This window comes from Nuphar pumila, chromosome 12, assembly GCF_984573655.1.
Source record: "Nuphar pumila chromosome 12, dmNupPumi1.hap1.1, whole genome shotgun sequence".
NCBI lineage: Eukaryota > Viridiplantae > Streptophyta > Magnoliopsida > Nymphaeales > Nymphaeaceae > Nuphar > Nuphar pumila.
In genome coordinates this window covers 2,890,618-2,912,386 of record NC_143260.1, presented here as the reverse complement: position 1 = coordinate 2,912,386, position 21,769 = coordinate 2,890,618, and the positions used below count along the sequence as shown (strand labels likewise).

Genomic DNA, 21,769 nt, shown 5'->3' with positions numbered 1-21,769 from the left:
ACTAAACGGAGGGCGACTATAAATTTTTTAAATCTTTACAGGGAGGCCTTTGGCTTTTTCGAAAATATCGTTAATCCTGTTTTACTTTTATCGGATGATAAATTTGATATAAGGAAAATTTTCATTTAGGGGCCAACTTTTTTCCTCTAATTTCAAATATAATACGCATTTTTAAAATTTCAGATATGAGGCCTTTATTTTTTTTTAGAAACTGCCGAACAAGATCTTGCATTTTCTTTTATCAGGAACCCTCGCAGAAGCAAGGAAATCCTCGGGTGAGAGAGACCGCAGGATCAGGTGCCATCACATGGCACACTTTGAAGTGTGGCGTTGCACCTGATGCCCTTCATCTTTGGTTGATAGTCTGTCAGCTGTCGGCCCAAAAGCAGATGGAGGGCAATCAGGTGCAGAGGCACACTCAAAGTCTGCCATGTGATGGCACCTGATCCTGGCTCGACCACCATGTCTTTTGTGAAATAAAGGTCTGCATTTATTATTGAGTGTATCATGCCAGAGCAGCATCTGCGGTTTACTATCAAATGTCACCCGGATGCAGGAGCGGACCAGAAACTTTACTGGTAGCTCAAACATAAACAAGGTATTTCATTTTTCTTAGGAGGACCTAGAATTTTTTTGTGTGTACGTTGGGAGCAGCCAGGCAAGGGCTCCAATGGGAGTTTTAAATTCTTGGAAAGGGGGGCCGTCCCCGCCCCGCCCCGCCCTGCCCTAAATATAGGCCCCCCTCATCTCTTAAATGTGTCCCACGTTTTTTTTTCAGAGCCATTGATGTTTTAGATGAACGGACGAGGGGTTTTCCCCCTTGAATTATCCAAAAAAAATTACTTTATTTTATAAAAATGAGCCCAACTATCCCCTTCTTAGTCCTAAAGTTTCACCCTCACTTTTTTCAGATCCGATTGTGGTAAAAATGTACCATTGTCCTCATGAGATGGCCTATGATAATGATAATTCATGGAGGCGGCATAGCTTAGGTGGGGTACAACAAATGAATAATGGAAAGTGATGCAATTGGTCAACCATTTTGAGAATGAAAGCCATCATGTCCATTAAAAAAAAATCAACTATGCGCTGTTCCCGTTGCGTGCTCTGTCTGATATATAGAAGACATGTGAATGCAGAAAAACGTGGACGTATTATTGGGAGTTGTCCACTTGCAGGCATAGTGCCAAAAAAATCTCAGCCGTCCTTTTTACTGCTCTGTAAAACGCCATTTTACTAGCATTTACGCCTGTTGTCAATTAACCTGAACCACGTGACAAGTAGATCCGTTAGAAAAATCGATTACCCTTTTTTTTTATTCAAAATTTTCCGCCTATCTGGATGGATGAATCTTTGGATGGACGGCATGGAGAACGCGTTGACCGGGCGAAGGTCGGTGGCTAAGGGAAGACCAAGTCCAGATGGTAAGAAGTAAGAACCAGAACGGAGCTAATAAGACGAACTTTCTTTGTCAAAATAGCGAAATTTACATATAGCCACTTAAGGTTTGATGATTTTATGTTTAATGACCTTTACTACAAATAAATTCAAGAATAACTGCTCAACCTATGTAGAAATTGCTCAAATGGGCGCCTAGGTTTAGTTATGACAATTTAATCGTGTTTGGTAGTTATATTTTTTTTTATGATGAGGAACCCTCACCGAAGCGGTGGGCTCCCATGACCACCCTGCCTTATGTGGCTCACCTCTGAAAGCCACTGACACACCCATGCGCGCCAGTGGGATTTGATTTTGTGCCTTCATCTAACACCGTCATAACCACCCCACTGGCCATGCGGGTGACCGGTGGTGGTGGTTTGGTAGTTATCATTAAGTAACTAAACATTTGCCTCTTTTTCATTTCAAAAAATATGATACCTCTCTCTCATGGGAGAGGGGCGATGGATGTTTTTTTTCAACCCATCACTAATGGTAGATTTAGAACTCCATGATTGTGAGTGCTTTCTCCTTTGCCATGAGAGATAGAGAGAGAATTAGGTCATTTTAATGAACATAAGGGAGAGAAAATTAGGGATTTCTTGAGTTACATAAGAATATTGAATAAGTTCAAGCACCCATTTTGAAAAATTGGAATATTTAAACCAGCAAAATATGTAAACTAGTATGAACTCAGATTTTTATAAGATTTTTTTTTTGCAAATCTAACCCTACATAGTCCATTTGCTTAGAATTAAATATTGGATTATCATAATCAGATCAATAAATATGATTTTGTACGCTTGAATATTTACAAAAATTCTGAGCCATTATTTTTCAAGCCTTAAGCATAACATTTTACATATTTTGCAGGTTTACATATTCCAATTGCCTACCTATTTGAGTAATTTTTACATAAGTTAGGCATTTATTTATTTATAATCTTTATAGTACATGCATTGAAAAACAGAGCTAAATGTAAATTCCTCTTTAAAATGTTAAATCAATATATAAACTAACATAGTCTTAATATTGTTTATGAATGGCAAGAGTAATTTAGTCATCACATAGTAAATTTATTGTATCCTTGGGTCCTGTTCTCAAAACCAATCCTGTGAATCCGTTGTGTGGATTATGATATATAAACTGCAGTAGAAACACAAGGTGCACTTTTCTAAAAAAAATTGAAATAAAAGAGACTTGGTAATCTAATATCTATTATCTTATGGGCAGGAGGGACTTGAGGGCTTTAGCGACCGGAGGCTAGCCAATGTGCAGTAAGCAATAGGAGGTTTTCTCCAGGACTATAAACAAAAAATCTAATATTTATTAATATTATGATAAAAACATAATGTGCACTAATTCTATGAAAAGGAAATTCTGTGTACTAAATGCGTTGTGCAATAATTATGAATTTGATTACACAATTGTTTTCCATTGTTTAATTGTATTTTATATATGGCACAACATACTACACATTTTGATCCCATGTACGCATAGTAAATGAGTATTTCAAGCTTACAAACGCAGGAAAGCCAATTTAAAGTCAACGATGAGGGTGTTTTATATAGGACTACTATTAAAAAAAACAATATATGTTAATGTTATGATCAAAATAGAATATGCACTAAAATACTAATTAAAAACATCATTATATATTCATTATACATGATGAACAATCCAGTAAAATATAGATCTAGTTATTCACATGATTCTTGTTTTTTAAGGTTTTGAAACAAGTATTTTTCAAATCGTTTTTTCAAAACCAATCTTTCAAAAATACCATTTTAGGTTTAAAAAAAAAATCATGTAGATCTAACAACGTAAATGTTTTAGACATAGATTACATGCATATCTAAGTTCTTGATCAAAAATATAGTAGACTAATGCATTCTGAAATCGAACATCATGAAAGTAGAGATTTTCTATCAAAAACATGTTTCTCACAATGATACTGTCATATTTTCCTCCACACACAATTCATTTCGGGCTGATTTATACCTTCACCAAGGTATTTGTAGGTCTTTAATGAAGATCTGAACTACTTCTATGTTTGGAAGAAAGATGTAGATGTGAGGAAGAAGAGAGAAATAGATACACTTCAATTGGGAGAGAGAATTAACATTGTTATTCCTTAGGAAGAATACCTCTATTTATAGATGAGCTTAGGCAAGAGTCTCATTTATATTATAAGAGGTTAGTATATATTATTTTTCTTTATTAATAAAATAAGTATATAAATTATGAGTCTTCACTTATTAAATTTTAAAATTAATTAAGTTAGAGATTAAAGGTAGAGTCTCCTTACCTTAGCTTAAGCTTTAATGACATGGTAACCTTCTAAGAGACCTATAGACCCCAAAACTCAACAGAATTCGATATTTAAATAATTAATTTGATAGCCCTCAAAATGTAGATCGTCATGGTAGTCTTATATTTAATAGTATGCACACGAATCAACAAAAAAATTTAGTGAACGCCAAAAAATATTGATTTTTGATCTACAATTATGCATGAAATTCGTTTGATGATAAATTGCTCAAATCAATACCAATTTGGGCGTATAGATTGCCGATTTCAATACTCTCAGAATGAGGAATGTCAAGGTCGACTCTAATTTAATAGGTGACTCACATATCAACTTAAATTTTTGTCAAAACAATAATGACATTTTTGGAGCATTTGACCCTATGAGTCCAATTAAATGAGAGATTGAATGCAAATATTATAAATTATATCAAACTTAATTCATCCCAAATTAAATCCAAATGTCATGGATTATATCCAAACTAATTGGGTTGGATCCAAAATACAATCTAACCAATTTTAAACAATCAAATTATGAACCTTATCTAAGTCAAAAAACCCAAAATGAGAGAGCCAATTTTAAAAATCATATTTTTTGAACCAACCCGTAATTGAAATCATCAAATCTGATATCATATAAGATCTACAGTTCATAGTGGACCTAACTAGAGTCTTGAATTTTACCTAAATTTAACTTGATTTTAATCTGAATTTTGCTTGAATTTCATTCAAATATAAAAGTTAAAATAAACAAAATTCAAGCAACTTTTGAGTATATCAACATTTCAAGCATCTTTTGAGGTTGGCTAAGAGAGACTAATATCGGGTGGGCAGGAGGGACCTCAAGGGTTTTACCAACATGAGGGTAGCCAATGTGCAATCAAAGATGAGGGTGTTTTCTTAGGATTATTGAAAAAAACTAATATCTATTAATATTATGATCAAAATAGAATGTGCACTAATCTTATGAAAAGGCAAATTTGGATAAGAAATGCATTAGGGACAATAATTATGAATTTGATTACGTGATTTATTTTCTTTGATAATTAATTGATTACATTATTTTTTTCCATTGTTTAATGTATTTTATTTATGGCACAAGGTTTCCCTCCAACAACATACTACACATTTTGATGCATATACGCTGGGTATACCATAAAGTGTGAGTATATGAGTACTTCAATCCTAAATTACGTCCAGGCTGGTTTAGATAGGGAAAAAAATTATAGTCCTTTCCTCATTAGAGAGGAGAGAGAGAGGTCACATTGTAGCAAGAAAAGAGTTTGCATCCCTTATGCCATCCTCTATCATTATACCCCTCTTAAGTGTTATGATGACTATAGTTGGATTCAATATGGTTGATTTAATAATAATTGACTCAGACCATATTTGCTCAACTAAAAAAATATAATTTTGTAAACAAAAAATTATCGTACTGTACTACTAATTTGACACATTTTTCTAAATGTTTTATAATTTTTGCTATTATTCTCATGTTCAAAATCACAAATATCTATATTTGAAAAGATATTTTTACCCGTCACATATGCAAACTTTTTATATATGCAAAATTCTACATAAATATATGATTTTTTTGTATAAGAGTCTTTTTTCTCATATCTATATCTCTTTGATCCGATGTTGAAAACTTGTGTTTTTATAATCGTTTAAAAGATGAGACACTGAACTATAACTTCATGTTTTAAGTCAAAATCGAAAACCATATAGGGTTTTCGTTTATGAATTCTAAAACCGAAATAGAAACATACTTTAGAGGCTGAAATAACTGAATAATCTATCTTCATAGGATTTTTTGACCAATAAAATGAAGGATTATAAAAAAAAATTTCAGATAAAAATACTTTTCAAACAACACCTGATTCACTGAAAAAACAATAAATGAGTGGTGAGATATAACCCCAACAATATTCCTAAAATAAGAAATGAACAAAAGCGACTATACATTTTTTGCCTGTTTTATGATATTTTATGGCCTCCTAACTGAAAATCTGAAAAATAACAAAAGGAAAAAAAAGACAAGTCGAGACATTATCATTTATGGTCACCCGATTCCTCGATAAAATGCAAATGTTTTTATAGTGTTTAGCTAGAAGTACAAACATTTGTGCATATAAGGAAGCTCGGGCTCATACCGGGAGTGTGGCCCACAACCACCTTGCCTTATGTGGCCCACCTGATACACACTTGTCATTGGTGGGGTTTGATTTAGTGTCTTCGTATCAAGACCCTCACAGCCACCCTGCTGGCCACGCAGGTGAACCCCTGCAGTGGTGTTTAGCAGCCGTATGAAGGCTTACATAGGCACGATGATCAGCTGGTGTTCCAATGCTAGTCTGAACTGAATTCTACGTAGATCTATGTAACATACTTGAATTCGAATCCGGGCCAGTTTGGGAACATAGAGGATTGCGTCTACTCTGGCCCGTGTTGGAATAATACACTGTACTCGTTTAGCCTGGATCTGCGGTAACGGGATCTGACCAATCCATTTTGCCTTTCTCAAGGACAAAACAATAGCTTTTCCCCATTTTTTCATCCAATCCAGCCCCACAGTGACTCGGATCAGATCCGTAACTAAGGGCATGTTCGATACGCGGGATACATTCGTTAGGGGACCAACTGGTCCCTGCCCGGATGCTGTCCTGCATTTGATACGCAGGTGTGCATGGTGTTCAGGACATGACACACCACGTCCTATGTAGGCCCCTTATAAAGTGTTGCGCAGGACGCGCCAGTCCTGGGCAAACACCATGAGTTCGGTCTGTGTGGCGTTTGTGCTGGGATGCAAACACTGTCTAAGAGACTCCATTATATGAATGGAATCATATACGGACCCGTAACCTGATCCGTTAAGCTGTTAACCTGTTACGCAAGTTCGGATATACTATATTGGGTCAAGCATGACCCAACCAATATCTGATCCATCTTCACTTGCATTAACTAGGCAGTCGAAGGGCCCAAATAGGGGTGTCAATGGGTCAGGTTTGACCCGAACCCGAGCAGTACCAAACCCTATAGGGTTAGGGTTTGGTAATAAACAAGGAGGTCCAAGTAGAATCTGAGTCAAATTAAAAGGATCCAATTAATATATAGAGCCCAGTATGGTTTATGAAATTTTACACCAGACCCAGTCCCGACACGAGTTTTGACTAAGATCTGCAACTTTTAAATGTAAAAAACATAAAAATTATTATTTTATCGGATATGATCTGGGTCTGATTCATGCAATCCTAATAAGATCCAGGTATGGTTTCTCTTTGGTAGGTCCGATTAAACCTGAGTCCAGACCCGGTACCAGCATCTCAAATCAAATATGGGTTTGGTCTCACTTGGATCCGAACCAAACCCGTCCTGTTGACACCACCGAGGCGCACGTGTAAGACATCGGTGCGCACGAGCTTGCTGAAGATCACACGAGCGACCACACATGTGGACTCACTTAGCCCAGCGGCACCGTCCTCCAATAAATACCGCTCCCTCCGTTCTGTTACTCTGGAAAGCCGAGCGACTCCATCCATGGCGGGGAAACGCTTCTCGTTTCCAAACCCTAAGAACTCCCCGTTCTACCTATCCACTAGACCCTCCATTCTCATTTACGCCCTCACCGTCGCCATTCTCGTCATCACCTCCTTCATCATCTACTCCTACACTCGCTCACAAAGCCCTAGATTCGCCGCCGTCAGACCCTACACTCGGAACACCGTCCCGGAATACTCCTTCGTCGCCTCCCTTGAGAAATTCCTGAAAACTAGGTCGCCGTTGCCGGGATCCGCTACGGAATCCAGCGGAGACACTGCCGGCAAACTCGTGAAGCTCGTGGACGATCTGGTTTTCGACGAGGGAGCTTTCGATCCGTCGGTGCTCAGGATTTATGTTTACGATATGCCGTCGAAATTCACGTATGATCTTTTGTGGCTGTTCAGGAATTCATATAGAGAGACCGAGAATCTGACGTCGAATGGTAGCCCCGTTCACAGATTGATTGAACAGGTGAGATCTTCGATCTCGACTTATATTGACTTCATTCCAGTAAGAATCGCTGGGATCTGTTGGTTTTTGGTGTTCGTTGCTTATCTTATTTCGAGTTAGAGCTAAATCTGACAAGTTGTTTTCTAATTGCGGTGATCACTTGGAATCAGTAATTGGTTAACAATTTGATCTATTTATTTATTTAAACCACAACACTTCAAAGAAAATGGTTTACGTTCATTGAATCAATGATAAATTGTGGTTTTCATATTCTTTTTGATAGTTTATTTGGCGATGGCCGCGTCTTAGTTCCTTTCCTTGCCGAGCAATAATGTACTTACTTAGTTTTAGCCTTTTAGGTACCTGTACCGATACGTATTATACATGAACATATCCATTTTCGGTGTTACAGTGATTAGTTTGTTTAAATAATTCCATGTTTACCTTTCAATTTGAACTAAACCGGGAAATTAGCCCAGGTTCAGTCAAACGGCCTCAAACCTTCGCTTCTATTTCATTTGGTAGTTTTTTGACATTAGTACCATGCTGGAAGATACACGTTCCTCTTTCTGTATAATCTTTAAATTAGCACGAATTCTATGGAATGTGTTTTCTAAGTATGATGATATGTGATACGACTTGTTCTCTATTGCAGCATTCAATTGATTATTGGCTGTGGGCGGATTTGATTGCTCCTGAGTCTTCGAGGCTGTTGAAGAATGTGATGAGGGTTCATCGTCAAGAGGATGCGGATCTGTTCTACATTCCATTTTTCACGACTATTAGCTTCTTTTTGATGGAGAAACAGCAATGCAAGAGACTATACAGGGTGTGGGCTGCCTGTCAAAGGTTTATGTTTGGTGATATAATTTTATTGGTCAAGTGATATGGGATGCTATGCTTATGACTTTGAGATAATGTGTTGAAAAAGTGGCATTGCCAGTAATATGGTCTTGACCGAATGTGGCTCGTGTCAGCCCTTTAAGTTTTGGTAAATGATAGGAAGTAGATAAGCCAAACCAGCTTACAAGTCAGTTCTTCATGGCATTGCTGAACAATTGTTATTCACGTATGAATTTGTGCTATTTATCTTTTGTATTGCCGCTGTTGTAAATGGAACACCCGCTATTCCCTATCTGCATTCTAAGATTTAGGGCCATGCTATGTCATTTGCACACTTCAATTAGCTTCACAATACACGTGCTCATATTGCATTACATCAATGCCAACACTGGCACTGACACTGAATCCACCGTTGCACCTCATGAACATGGATGATGCCATTTCCATGTCTTCTTATTGTTACTTTAATGTTCTTGTCTCATTTGTTTTGATTATATTGCTAATTTCTGTTTCCTGTCAGTGGGATTCCTTATTGTTTTGGAACTGTGACGTGGTACTTTGTAATTGTCCAATTACAACGTGGACTCTCGTACACGCATATGTGTGTGCCCCTTTGTCCTAGTTTTCATAATTTGTCATGTCTTTGATTTCTATCCGTGTCCCTACTGGTTACATGCATGTGTACTCATGGATTGATGTGTATGCCTCCTCTCTTGGCCAACTTTTTGTAACTTGTTCATGTCTTTGAATTGTATTCACGTGGATCTGCACTGGTTGCAGTGTCTCTGTTTACAAAGGTAGTTCATATATGCCAGCGTAGAGGCCAGATCATCACTCTTATGTTGAATTTCATATGCTCTTTTCTGGAGTTTTGGGCATGTCTCTATGGACATCGGTTTGTTAAGAATAATATAGAGTATTGACCAATTGTTTTTGAAATGGTTGATCAACATATAGCAAATGTCTGAACTTTGCCTGTCATGTTACTGAAAATATCAGAGAGGAAAATACTCAACTATGATCTGAGCATTTTAAACTAAGAAAATAATACAATGGTTTGTGCATGTAGGAGGCATTGAAATGGGTCACAGACCAGCCATCCTGGAAGCGATCTGAAGGGAGGGATCATATACTGCCCGTTCACCATCCTTGGTCTTTCAAATCAGTTAGGAGATTTATGAAAAATGCTATTTGGCTTCTACCTGATATGGACTCTACGGGGAACTGGTCATATTTTCTCTTTTCTTTTGTGTCTTATGTTGGATTGGGTCTTTCTTCTAGCAAGTACCGTTGACTTCTGAAATTAATGATGTTTCATATATATATATATATATATATATATATATATATATATATATATATATATATCTGCACTCATGCAGGTATAAGCCTGGTGAAGTCTATCTGGAAAAGGATGTGATTCTTCCATATGTTCCTAATGTGGATGTTTGTGATGCCAATTGCTTATCGAAAAGTGAATCTCAAAGAAAGACCCTGCTGTTCTTCCGTGGAAGGCTGAAAAGGAATGCTGTATGGCTCTCTGTCCATTGCATTTATATTTGTTGAGGCTTTGGTTTCTTGCTAGCTGATTCCAAGCTACCATATTCATGATACAAAGCTGTTAGTGGGTGCACTGGGATGAACATGTTAGGCAACCAAATATTATTGATGTGGATGGTTGTGATAATTTTTCCCTTTGAAGTCATCCTGCCTACTGCTGATAAATCTCAGTATTTTTTTCCCACTTTGTGGATAATATGCTCATTAAGGGTGTGTTTGATAACACAAAAGAATTAGTGCTGACTTTTTATCCGTGGAGCTCAAGTCACTTCTTCTCTGTAAAAATGGGGAGAAAGACTCCCCTAAAATGTGCTCCGTGTGGCAATATACATAAGTTCTGTTGATAGATTTACAACTGGTGCAGTGGAATTCACATCTGCTTTGCATTTAGGTTACTGCTTTGACCCCAGCCTCCACTGTCTTGGCAATAAGCAACAACTTTTATTAGATTAACCTGCTTGAGATTTTTAAGCCAAGCTTTACTCTAGCTTGAGCTTACTCTAGGCTATTCCAAGCTGAGCTCTAATACTCTAGACTTGAGCTTCGAGCTCAGGTTGGCTTATGTAGCCTTATCATTCTCTGTCAAAAAGATCTGTTTGTATCAGGTTTGACTTATATAGTTATATAGTTGCTAATTCCTACATTTCTCGACTTTAGGGAGGAAAAATTCGTGCCAAACTTGTGGATGAACTTGTCAACAAGGAGGGTGTCGTTATTGAGGAGGGAACTATTGGGGTGGCAGGGAAAGCAGCTGCTCAGAATGGCATGCACACGTAATTTTTATTGTCTTGTGCTTTAGTTTTCTTCCTTTTTAACCATAATGTTGTCATAACTTATGCGTATTTGACAGAAGGTTTTCCTTTTTCTTTGGTGTACTCTAGATCCATTTTCTGCTTAAGCCCTGCTGGGGATACTCCATCATCAGCTAGGTTATTTGATGCTATTGTTAGTGGATGCGTCCCTGTTATCATCAGTGATGAGCTGGAGCTCCCATTTGAGGGAATTCTTAATTATCATAAGGTACAAATTTCACACACAATGCAGCCTAAAAATTCCATCTGAATGTAGATAAAACATGTGAGATGGAGCATTTTTTTCTTTGTTCTAGAAATGCACATAAATGGTATGTACTTTGCTAAACACAAGTTCTGCCATTGTTACTTGTTGCTCTCTCTCTCTCTCTCTCTCTCTCTCTTTGAGTCATTTTTTTCGTCCTTTATTTACTTGTTTCTGTTCAGTTACATGTTCGGTCTGCCGGTCTAGATGCGGTAGACTATAATGATCGTAATAAGTTTATCCCTTTATGCTTTCCTCCACTCTTATCTACAGATCAAATCTTTCCATTGTTTGATGTAATTCAACAACCTTCAAGGTTTTGTAACATGGGAGAGCCTTGTCTGGTTCTTTTAGGCATATGGCCCTATGTCACATGGGTATGGATGGTATGACATGGTTGTTTCCAAAGAAAAGGGTGGGCGGACACATCTGAAAGGAAACAAGGTCCTCCGAAGATAGTTTGCCAAATCAACAAAGTGGACACTCAAAGTGTTTCACCAAAGCACCAAAAGAACATACACAAGCCACAAAATGGGCTCATATACAAACACCCACTAAAGGGGCAAAAACAAGGGATAAAAAATTTATTTTATTAATCAACGTACATGCAAGAAGCATGCATTATAGAGCGGAGCCATCCCCTATTTATACACAGCCAAGGGACCCTATAGAGAAGTTGGGAGAGACCCAACAACTCTATTTAGAGCCGTTGGGGTCTCTCCCAATGGCTCTATAGGTGTTGAATTCAAACTAGTCAACAATGTTGACTAGTTGCCTTTTAACAATCCCAAGACTTAGTAGTTACCATACATGTAATGTATGTACATATATTTACATTTTTAACTCTCCCCTCAGACTTACGGTTGGATAACTGAAAATTTGCGTAGGAGAAAATGAAATCTAGAAGCAACAAAAGGTTTGGTGATGAAATCTTCCAATTGATATTCGAAAGTGACATATGGTAGATCAATATTGCTAAGGTACTCCTCTCATACATTGTGACAATCTATCTCTATATGCTTGATACGTTCATAAAAGGTTTGGTTGCTGACTGTAACGACCCTAAATTATACCCTTTGAAAATGCGAAATAAATTTTTTTCAATGCGGAAACCTTCCCAGAGATCCAGGGTCCTCACAGTTCCAATTTTCATTGGATAGCCCAATCACCACAAACGAACTTGCAACCATCATCCATAAGAACCAAAACAATTTCTTTATTTATGAGTAAGAGTAAATTGTAGAGACAATGTTTTATTCGACTGAAAGTAAAGTAACAACTGAAAAAGCAAGAAGAACTGAAACAAAAGAAAGAGCCACTCTGTCCCCTGCTGAAGCTGACAAGCCCAAGTATGACTTTCATCCCTTCCTAGTAGCCAGTCCAACCTCATTGTTCATCATATCCTGTGAAAAACCAACAAAGTAGGGTGTCAGAACCGAAATTCTGAGCACAACTACTTCTAAAGAAACCAGGTGAGACAAAGAACATGGATAAGATTTTATGTAATGATTTGAGTGAGTGCAGATATAAGATTTGCAGAATTTAAGTAACCATACATGCAACCAATTACATATACTCACCAGTCGAGAACGGTAAAGCACTACCATATATCAAGAACTAAATAACCAAACCTTGCAGCATGCTTTCAAGAAGTAAATTATATACTACCACCATATCATGTCATGATATATAGAACAATTCAAATATGCATGATCTAATGCATAATAGGAAAATGCATGATTATGTGTAATGCATGATTCCTTTTGTTATCTTTCATTTAAGTTCTATCTTTCCATATGCATGCCCTATTAAATGCACACAACTTTAAGTTCCTATTTTTAATTACCGTTGCCCGCGGATACACCAAACGGGTATAATCCCAGAGGTCAAGTAGGTTCCCAGGGTAGCTTAACACACAATTTGTATTTTATTACTGGGTTTCAACTTAGCCCTCGACCGAATTACCTTCGGAACATTAGACTTCCACATCTAATGTCGGGGACACCCCACGCCCACAAGTGTCACTTCCTTGATACCATAAACAACAGTTGTGTCAAACATACCACTGCCGGGTAAAGTTGCAGACTCTCCCTAAAACCGTGGCCAGGAGAAAGAACTTCAATATCGGGTTCAGGGGACAAAATTACAGCACACGGAGTTTTTGTATCCTCACAGTCTCCCCAAGACCGGATCTTTAAGATTCTCATACTCCTGATGAGATATCCCAGAACGTATATTACACTGTTCTTATTCATTATATTTTTATTAAAGGTTAATTCTTTAAGTTTGCAACACCATATGCAAAAGTAAAGTGAAAACCCGCATTTTCCTTTGCGGGGACCCTTACGGGACTCCAGCCCGTTAGAACAACCAGAACAGTGTAGTAGTGTGTCATACCAACTTATGTGGTTTAAGTGATGCAGTTCAAAATATATATGAAAGAAACCCAACCCACGGCTCTCCAGGCCGATGATGGTCCATTTAGGCCATCGATGCATCACATAACAAAATAAAAGTAGTGTTTTATTTATAACACTAGGCCAAAATGCCAAAAGCATGTGTACTCATGCAAACATAACCCAACCATATGCATGTAATTACTCAATCATATGCATTTTCACTACGTGTGGTAACTACATCATATACGTGTATTAACCAATGCACATTTCCTTTGAGTGTGTGAGAGTACATGTAAAGTTTCATATATCCATAAAGCATACATGCTCAAGAAGAAACATTAACTGAGTCATACTTACAATCAAGTGAAGTCAATTCCTACTGTTTCAAGAAAATCAGAGCTGTGAAAGCAATTCGTAATGGTGCAATAAAAATCAGTACGGTGAAAGCAGGTCATACTGTTGCAATACAGCTCAACTATGTCTAATCAGAGGATAGCAGGGTACGCTAGTATAATAGGGTATGATAATCAGAATATCACAGAGTATACAATTTCTATTAACTGTTCAGCATACACCAAGGTATTCAATTGACACAAACTGTTTAGAGGCATGCTATTAACATTAAAAGAGTATTCAATTAACACTAATTGTTCAACACATAATAGTGTAGTCAATTAACACTAACCGATATTCATTTTAGCAAGTATACTTCTAATGATTACTCAATTTTGAACCTAACACTATACATGATTAAGTCACAGATGTTCATTCCTTTGTATTAAGAGTTTACAAACCATTGAGTAATTGCATAAATAGGTAGTACAAAGTTCAAATGTGCAGATTCAATGTTTTTCATATTAAACCTATATATATATTAAAGCTCTTTGTGCTATAAAATGAAAACAAAATGTGAAACCTACACCAAGCAACAAGGAACTTGTCGTTCATACTGTCTTGCACAAGCCTGGGGTATGGCCAAGATTCCCCTCTGACTATGTTTCACAAATGAAGAAGACAGTTGCAAGATAAAAATGTTTTCTGCAAACAATATGATATACTTGCCACTTTTCTGGAATGGGCAGTAAAATCCCAGACACATTTCATCTAGTGCACTTACTGACTCCTACAACTAGCACGCTCTATCGTTCATCTTGCAATCCAATAATCATGTGCATACTCATGGGAAAGTATATCCGCACTACAGCAAACATGCAATGCCAATGTGCAAAAGCATTGACATGGATCCAAGTGTCCATAGTATACAAGCATCCTTGTCTTGCCTGAACAATGAAATAGCATTCGAGTACCACACAACAACCAAACAATTTAAAAACCAATATAACAACATGGTATACGAAAAATGCATGGCACATTATTTAAACATGAAAGGTAAACTCTTATCAGAAACATTAACTAATCAATTAATTAAAAATAGAAAAAAGGCTGGATGAAACACGTGTAGATTGCCTAGATGGGCTAGCCATTGGGTAAGCATACAAAGCATGAAATGAACCTTAGCATTTTGAACTATGATCGACATCTCAAACCTTTAATTAACATAGGAATTATACGGAGGCAACCTTTCTTTTTGTTTTTGTTTTTCTTTTCCTTTTTTTTTTCATGACAGTCGAAACCATAGCAAAAATCGAAACCCTTCCCCTTTTCCAGAAATCCAACAAAAACAAAAAAAACCCCTCATAAGGAAAATACGAAACCCCCAAATCATAGATTTGGGGTTTTAGGTTTAGGGTTGACAGAACCCCAAATCCTCCCCTTAGTGTGGATTTCCAGCAACCACTCATCCGGAATAAAAAAAATAAAACCCCCAAAACAAAAATTTTGGTTTGCTACTCACGGTAACCCCCCCCCCCACACACACATAGAATCTAACCCCTATTCGATCCCTCACCCCATTTCCAAGAAGACCCGTACCTTTTAGAAGATTTTCCGGCGATCGGAGGCTGGAGACGCGAGTACAGAGCCGCGGCTGACGCTTCTCGTGACGGGGCTGCTCGCTATGGCCTTCAATGGCAGCTGGTAGCCCCAGTTATCTGGCGTGCGCACACTGAGACAGAGAGAGAGAGAGAGAGAGAGAGAGAGAGAGAGAGAGAGAGAGAGAGAGAGAGAGAGAGAGAGAGAGAGAGAGAGAGAGGGCCGAGTGAAGAGGGTGAAACCCTCTCCACCCCCTCCTTATATCCTACCGAACCCCCACCCTTCTCCTCCAAGAAGCACGGGGTTCGGTTACGCTCTGCGTAACCCCATCCCCGCCCCTTTCTGTTTCGGATTCTTGAAAGCAAGAATTCCTGTTTTAACGCCCCCTTTCTTTTTTTAAATTGGACTCGGGTCTGGGTCCAAGCCCGCGACCCGCAACGCTGGGTCCATTATTAAAATGGACCCGGTTTGCCTGTGAATGACGGATCCTCAGTTGGATCTGTTTGGATCCAACTGTGGGTCCGACCCTATGTACCAAAATTTATTTATTTTTTTCTTATAAATACTATTAATTATTTATTTAATTAAAAATTTATATTATAAGTTTAATTTAACACCCCATTGTGGGTTATTTACGAATTCTTTTATGGATCCGATAACGGTAACAGTTCTGAGGCCCAAATTGCATATTTCGTAATATTTACAAAATTTATTAGCGAAAATTTTTGGTTTTTACACTGATAATGTAGATGAAACTTTTGCTGTCACAACACATTTGCTATGCTCCTTTAATTCGAACTCTCATGTCTGCCAACAATTTCCTTAGCCAGACCACTTCGATAGTGGTTGTAGCCATAGCTCGGTATTCTGCTTCAGTCGAAGAGAGAAAAACTTTATGTTGCTTCTTACACTTCTATGAAATTAAAGAGTCACCTAAAAATACACAAAAACCATTGGTTGAATGTCGGTTATTGAGATCACCTCCTAGTCAGTATCGGTAGAATAAACTAAATCTAATGATGAAGAATCAAACAAGAAAAGTCATAAAAAAACAGAAGTTTTAATATATCTAATAATACGCAAAACTGCTCTAATATGGACAGTGGTGGGAGCATGCTGAAACTGACTCGTTGTGTGAACTGCATGCGCAATGTCAGGTCTCGTAATTGAGATATATGACAATGCCCCGATAAGTTGTCTGTATGATGTTGGATTTTCAAGTGGTTCTCCATCATTAATCTTTATTTTGACATTTACCACTTCGGAAATGTCAACCTATCTCAGATGACATCCCCGATAAGATGTCATTTGAGATACCAGACCCGACAACAATATGCAAATCAAATTTAGATTGAAACAACAAATGACCTTTAGAAGAATAAGCAACTTCTATACCAAGAAAATATTTTAAAAACCCCAAATTAGTTATTTCAAAATGTATTTTGAGAAGTCTTTTAATATGTTCAACTCCTTGTTTTTCACCTTCTATGATGATCTGTCATCCACGCAAATGAGAATAATAATAATACCTGCATAAAAAATCTTAACAAATAAAGTTGTGTCAGTTAGACAAGATTAAAATCCAACATCAAGTATAACTTGACTAAACATGTTATATCAAGCCTTTGAAGCTTGTTTAAAGTCATACAATGTCTTATCTAAACGAAGAGTCTTTTCTTTAGGAATAATTATTATGTCGGGCGGTGCCTTCATATAGACTTCTTCAACAAATTTTTTATTGAGAAACACATTATTAACATCCATTTGATATATAGGCTATTTCTTCATAGCGGCAAGGGCTACTATGATTCTAACTCTAGTCGTCCTAACAACAGGGGCAAAGGTTTTCTCATAATCTATTTCATACTCTTGGGAGTATCTCTTAGCAACTAACTTAGCTTTGTATCTTTCAAGAGTTTCATCACTCTTGATTTTTTTCTTATATACCCATCGACAACAACCTATGAGTTTCTTTCCTAGAGGAATATCTTGGACAATCCAAGTATTCACTTTTTCTAAATCTTCTAATTCTACCCTCATGGCTTCTAACCATTTAAGATGTTTTTATGCTTCAACATAGTTTGAGGGTTCTATATAGGAATGTATCAATGCAATGTAAGCTTGATACTTGGGTGAAAATGACTCATAAGGCGCAAATTTTTCAGGGGGTTTTGATACTCTAGATGACCTAGTTTGAATTTCATTATATTTTTTAAAGGCACATGGATGTTCATAACTATTATGCCTGGAATATTGGATACAATTCTGATCTCGAGGTTGTTCTTCACTTATCCCATTATCATGAGATTCTTCTTCATTCACCATATCATTTATGATATCATGATTCTCGTCAAGATCAACATCATAATCACCAAACTTTGGAATTAGATCCAACATGAAAGAATATTCAGTTATTTCCTTAGGATTTTTAAATTCTATTTTTTTTAAATACACATTTCTTGAAATATATAATTTTTTACTTTTAAAATCAAAGCATCTATAGCCTTTTTAGTTATTTTCATATCTCAAAAAAACATAAGAAATAGCACGAGAAGAAAGTTTATCATTTTTATCAGTGAAAACAAAACATTTACACCAAAAAACTCTTAATCTAGAATAATTAGAAGTTTAAAAAGTTTTTCAACTGGTGATATATTTCTCAAGATGACAGATGACATTCTATTAATAAGGTAAACTGTAGTCAATGTGGCTTCGGCCCAAAATTCTTTAGGTACTTGATTTGAGATAAACCAAGTTCTTGTGGTTTTTATGATGTGCTTATGTTTTTTTTTTGCCACGCCATTTTGTTGTGAAGTGTAGGGACAAGATTTTTGATACTATTTGTTTATAGATAATCTTTAAAATCTTTTGATAAAATTTTTTCCCTAAATCAGTGCGAAAGATAGAGACATCCTTTTGAAGTTTGTTTTTGATCAAATTGTGAAATATTTGAAAATATGAAAAAACTTCATATTTGTGCTTAAAAAAACAAATCCATGTGTTTCTAGTAAAATCATCAACAAAGATTACATAATATGCAAACTCACCCTTAGATATAACAGGTGTTGGACCCGAAACATCTGAATGCAACTCAAGCAGTCGTGTAGAGACAAAAGTTTTTTCTTGAAATAACAATATTTTCATTTTGCCAAGAATACAATCGTCACATGTAAAATTTTCAAGATTACAAATTTTTTTTATATTTGAAAAGTGCTGGATTTTGGATACATTAGGATGGCCGAGTCTTTTATGCCATATTCTGGAGCTTTAAAAAGCAACAAACTGTGGATCGATCCAACACTTAAGCAGAATATTGTGCTCCCCCTAATGGTGTTGTTGAAGTTCTCTGGTTGAATTATCTCCTTGCCAGAATGGGCGTCCATCTGTCCTCTCCCTCGAATCTTTGTTGTTATAATGTTGACGCTGCTTACCTCGTAGTTCACCCCGTCTTTCACACCCTCAATAAGCATATTGAGGTTGATATTCATTTTGTCTGCGATCAAATTGCTAAAGGACAACTATGGGTTTGCTACGTGCCTTCTCCTAAACAAATTGTTGATATTCTCACCAAGCTTCTTACCTCGACTCGATATGAGTTCTTGTGTACCAAGCTCACTGTACAGTCTAGCCCAATGAGCTTGAGGGGGGCTGTTAAGATGAATATGGACTCTACGAGTCCAACATGTGAAGAAGACTCCTACATGATCAACATGTGTTATCTCAAATAGAGATAAGAAGCATCAGTCCTGTAACAACCAAACTCATGTGGTTAAACAAGACTCTTCATGTATCAACACTTATAAATAAGATTGATCTCTCCTCTCTCATTATCGTCACATATATGTATATATATATATAGAGAGCTTCCTTCACCGTGGACGTAGGTTCCACGTAAACCTTGTGTTGTGTGTGTGTGTGTGCCTTGTGAGTGTGTGTATCTGTCCATGATTCTTTCATTATACATACATTATATGTATTTTATATATTATCAAGCTTTAAAAACATTAAAATATATATATTTTAAAAAATGAGCAAACTCGTAATCGGGTTGGCTTGTGATGAGATCATGAGCTGATTTCAAGCTGGGGAATACTGTTAACTAGCCAAGCCTGAACAGCCCAAGCTCGGCTCAATCGGCTTGTTTACCAGCCCTAGACACGGGCACACTGCCATTCTGTAGCACACGTTTTGAATAGTTTTCAGCAGGGTTTATATGCTGATTTTTATCCATCATGCATAAATCTGGTAATAGCTTCATCTTGTATAACAAGCAAAAGTTATATTAAGCATTTGGAAGTTTTAAATTTTATTTGGCTTCATCCAGATGCTTGTCTACACCATTTTGTGATCTTTCAGAAAAAAAAAGTTCATCTGATCTTGCAGTTAATTTTGGACTGATGCTAGTGTACTGATCCTTCCTCGTCTTTCATGTCCTAACATGTGTTTTAATCTGCGGACAGATGGCTGTATTTGTTTCATCACATGATGCTTTGCAACCAGGCTGGCTTTTAGCACACTTAAGGAGTATTGATCCTGGTAAAATCAGAGATATGCGTGTCAATCTTGCCCAGGTTGACCTTCAACATTGCAAGAACCTCAAATTTCTGCTTGTTTGTTATTGCTATTGTTGTTATTATCAATGGCATGCCAATGTGATTTATTTTCTGCTGTGTTTAGTCTGTGAGGCATTTTCTTTATTCAAGTCCAGCTCAGCCATTGGGTCCGGAGGACTTAACCTGGAGAATGGTATGTTAAATTTCTTGTTTTAGATGTTGAACATTCTAATTTGTTCTCTCTCTCTCTCTCGTGTGAAGGTCATTGCTCTTATTTGAAAGGTCTTATGTCTTTGGTATCTATATGAGGTTACTGTTTGCTATGTGAAAATTGGATCCAATGTGATGGATATGATTCAATATTCAATGCTAGGAGAATAACCAATGTGCTAAAAGAGCTCATAAATATGGCTATATTCTAATATTCCTTTTTTATAATCCCATGAGTTATTTCGTGGAGTATATGTCAAGGTTCCCTCTTCTGTGCTTTCATGCATCTGTTTCAGGTGCTCAGGTTCCACCTCATGATTTCAGTCTACACTTATGGTCAATGCCTTTTTGTATATATTACGTAAAGGACAATTTTGGCTTTTCCTGTTCGAACCTTTAATTGTGTCAAATGGACATTTCCATTTAACTTGATTAAAATCGTTGATTCGGCCCAAGGGCATTTTCTTCAATTCAAAATTAAGAGCCAACTGAGTTATATAAACTTTATGCTTCAATTCAGAATTAAACAATTTTTTTCATAAAGATATAAATATAACATAAATACACACACAGGCGTTTATCAAACACAGTTTTGTGCAAATCAAACTTTTGACGTCTGTGGATTACTTCATCTCTAGTGCTGATCCAATTAACTGGGTCAGGAACTGCTTTAACCATCAGTAACAAACTGAATAATGGGGATTCAAGGTGCCCCATGAAATATTCCATGTTCGTTTGTTGTTGAGGGCTTAAAATCCCTGTTTCACAATAATCATGACCAATTGTCTGCGGTCTAAAAAGATCATCAGTTAACGGCAATGTTTGGTCTGTCATTTACATGCTTTCAGTGTATCTGGAGAAATTCCTTTTTCTGTCTGCTCTAACTGGTGGTTGAATCTCTTGCTGGTTCCTTAACTTTAACATGAAATGTGTCCCGTAGGGTGTGCTAACAACATTCAATGCTCGTGATTATGGGCAAAAGTCTAAAAATGCACAAAGCTTAGTGTTGTACTAGCAGGCGATTGTCTTGCCATATTTCATTGCTTTGTGATAAATTTGGCACAAAGCTCGTGATTTTGATGTGTGCTTATATAGTAAATACATGTTAGTAATGGCTAGTGAATGAATGAAGGATTGTGTTTTACAGTGATTTTTTGCAGCTAATTGAAGGCAAATGATCCTTTGTTTTTCTTCCTTACGAATGATTTTATCTTTTCTTGTATCATTTATATCAATTTTCTTTTTAATTCTGCCCAACAGATAGCAGGCAAACTGTTGAATATCAAACTGCATGTCCGTCGGTCCCAGCGGATGGTCAAAGGCTCGAGGAACTCGTGCATATGTGAGTGCAGGATAGCAAATTTTACACGACCAATCTTTAAATTGTAATGTTATATAATGGCGCACGTGGCATTAGCTTGCATTGAAATGATATTGTGTATTCTTTGTGGAGTGTGAGAATGTCAAGCTTATTTTTGCATT

The 21,769-nt window shown here is 36.9% G+C and overlaps 1 protein-coding gene across 1 annotated transcript; it reads left to right on the top strand.

The window, feature by feature from the left end:
- Nucleotides 1-7,265: 7,265 nt before the first annotated feature.
- Nucleotides 7,266-21,769, top strand: LOC149819654 (putative arabinosyltransferase ARAD1). The gene is made up of 9 exons (XM_089982823.1): nt 7,266-7,755; nt 8,390-8,563; nt 9,647-9,804; nt 9,960-10,107; nt 10,795-10,910; nt 11,019-11,157; nt 19,985-20,095; nt 20,202-20,270; nt 21,548-21,769. Exons 1-9 carry the CDS (start codon nt 7,282-7,284, stop codon nt 21,674-21,676), a joined length of 1,518 nt encoding a protein of 505 aa, XP_089838949.1. The 5' UTR covers nt 7,266-7,281; the 3' UTR covers nt 21,677-21,769.

Coding starts and splice junctions, on each gene's coding strand:
- LOC149819654 (XM_089982823.1), top strand. CDS start 7,282: ATGGCGGGGAAACGCTTCTCGTTTCCAAACCCTAAGAACTCCCCGTTC. Junction 9,805..9,959: donor ATGGACTCTACGGGGAACTG/GTCATATTTTCT, acceptor GCACTCATGCAG/GTATAAGCCTGGTGAAGTCT. Junction 20,096..20,201: donor TGCGTGTCAATCTTGCCCAG/GTTGACCTTCAA, acceptor TGCTGTGTTTAG/TCTGTGAGGCATTTTCTTTA.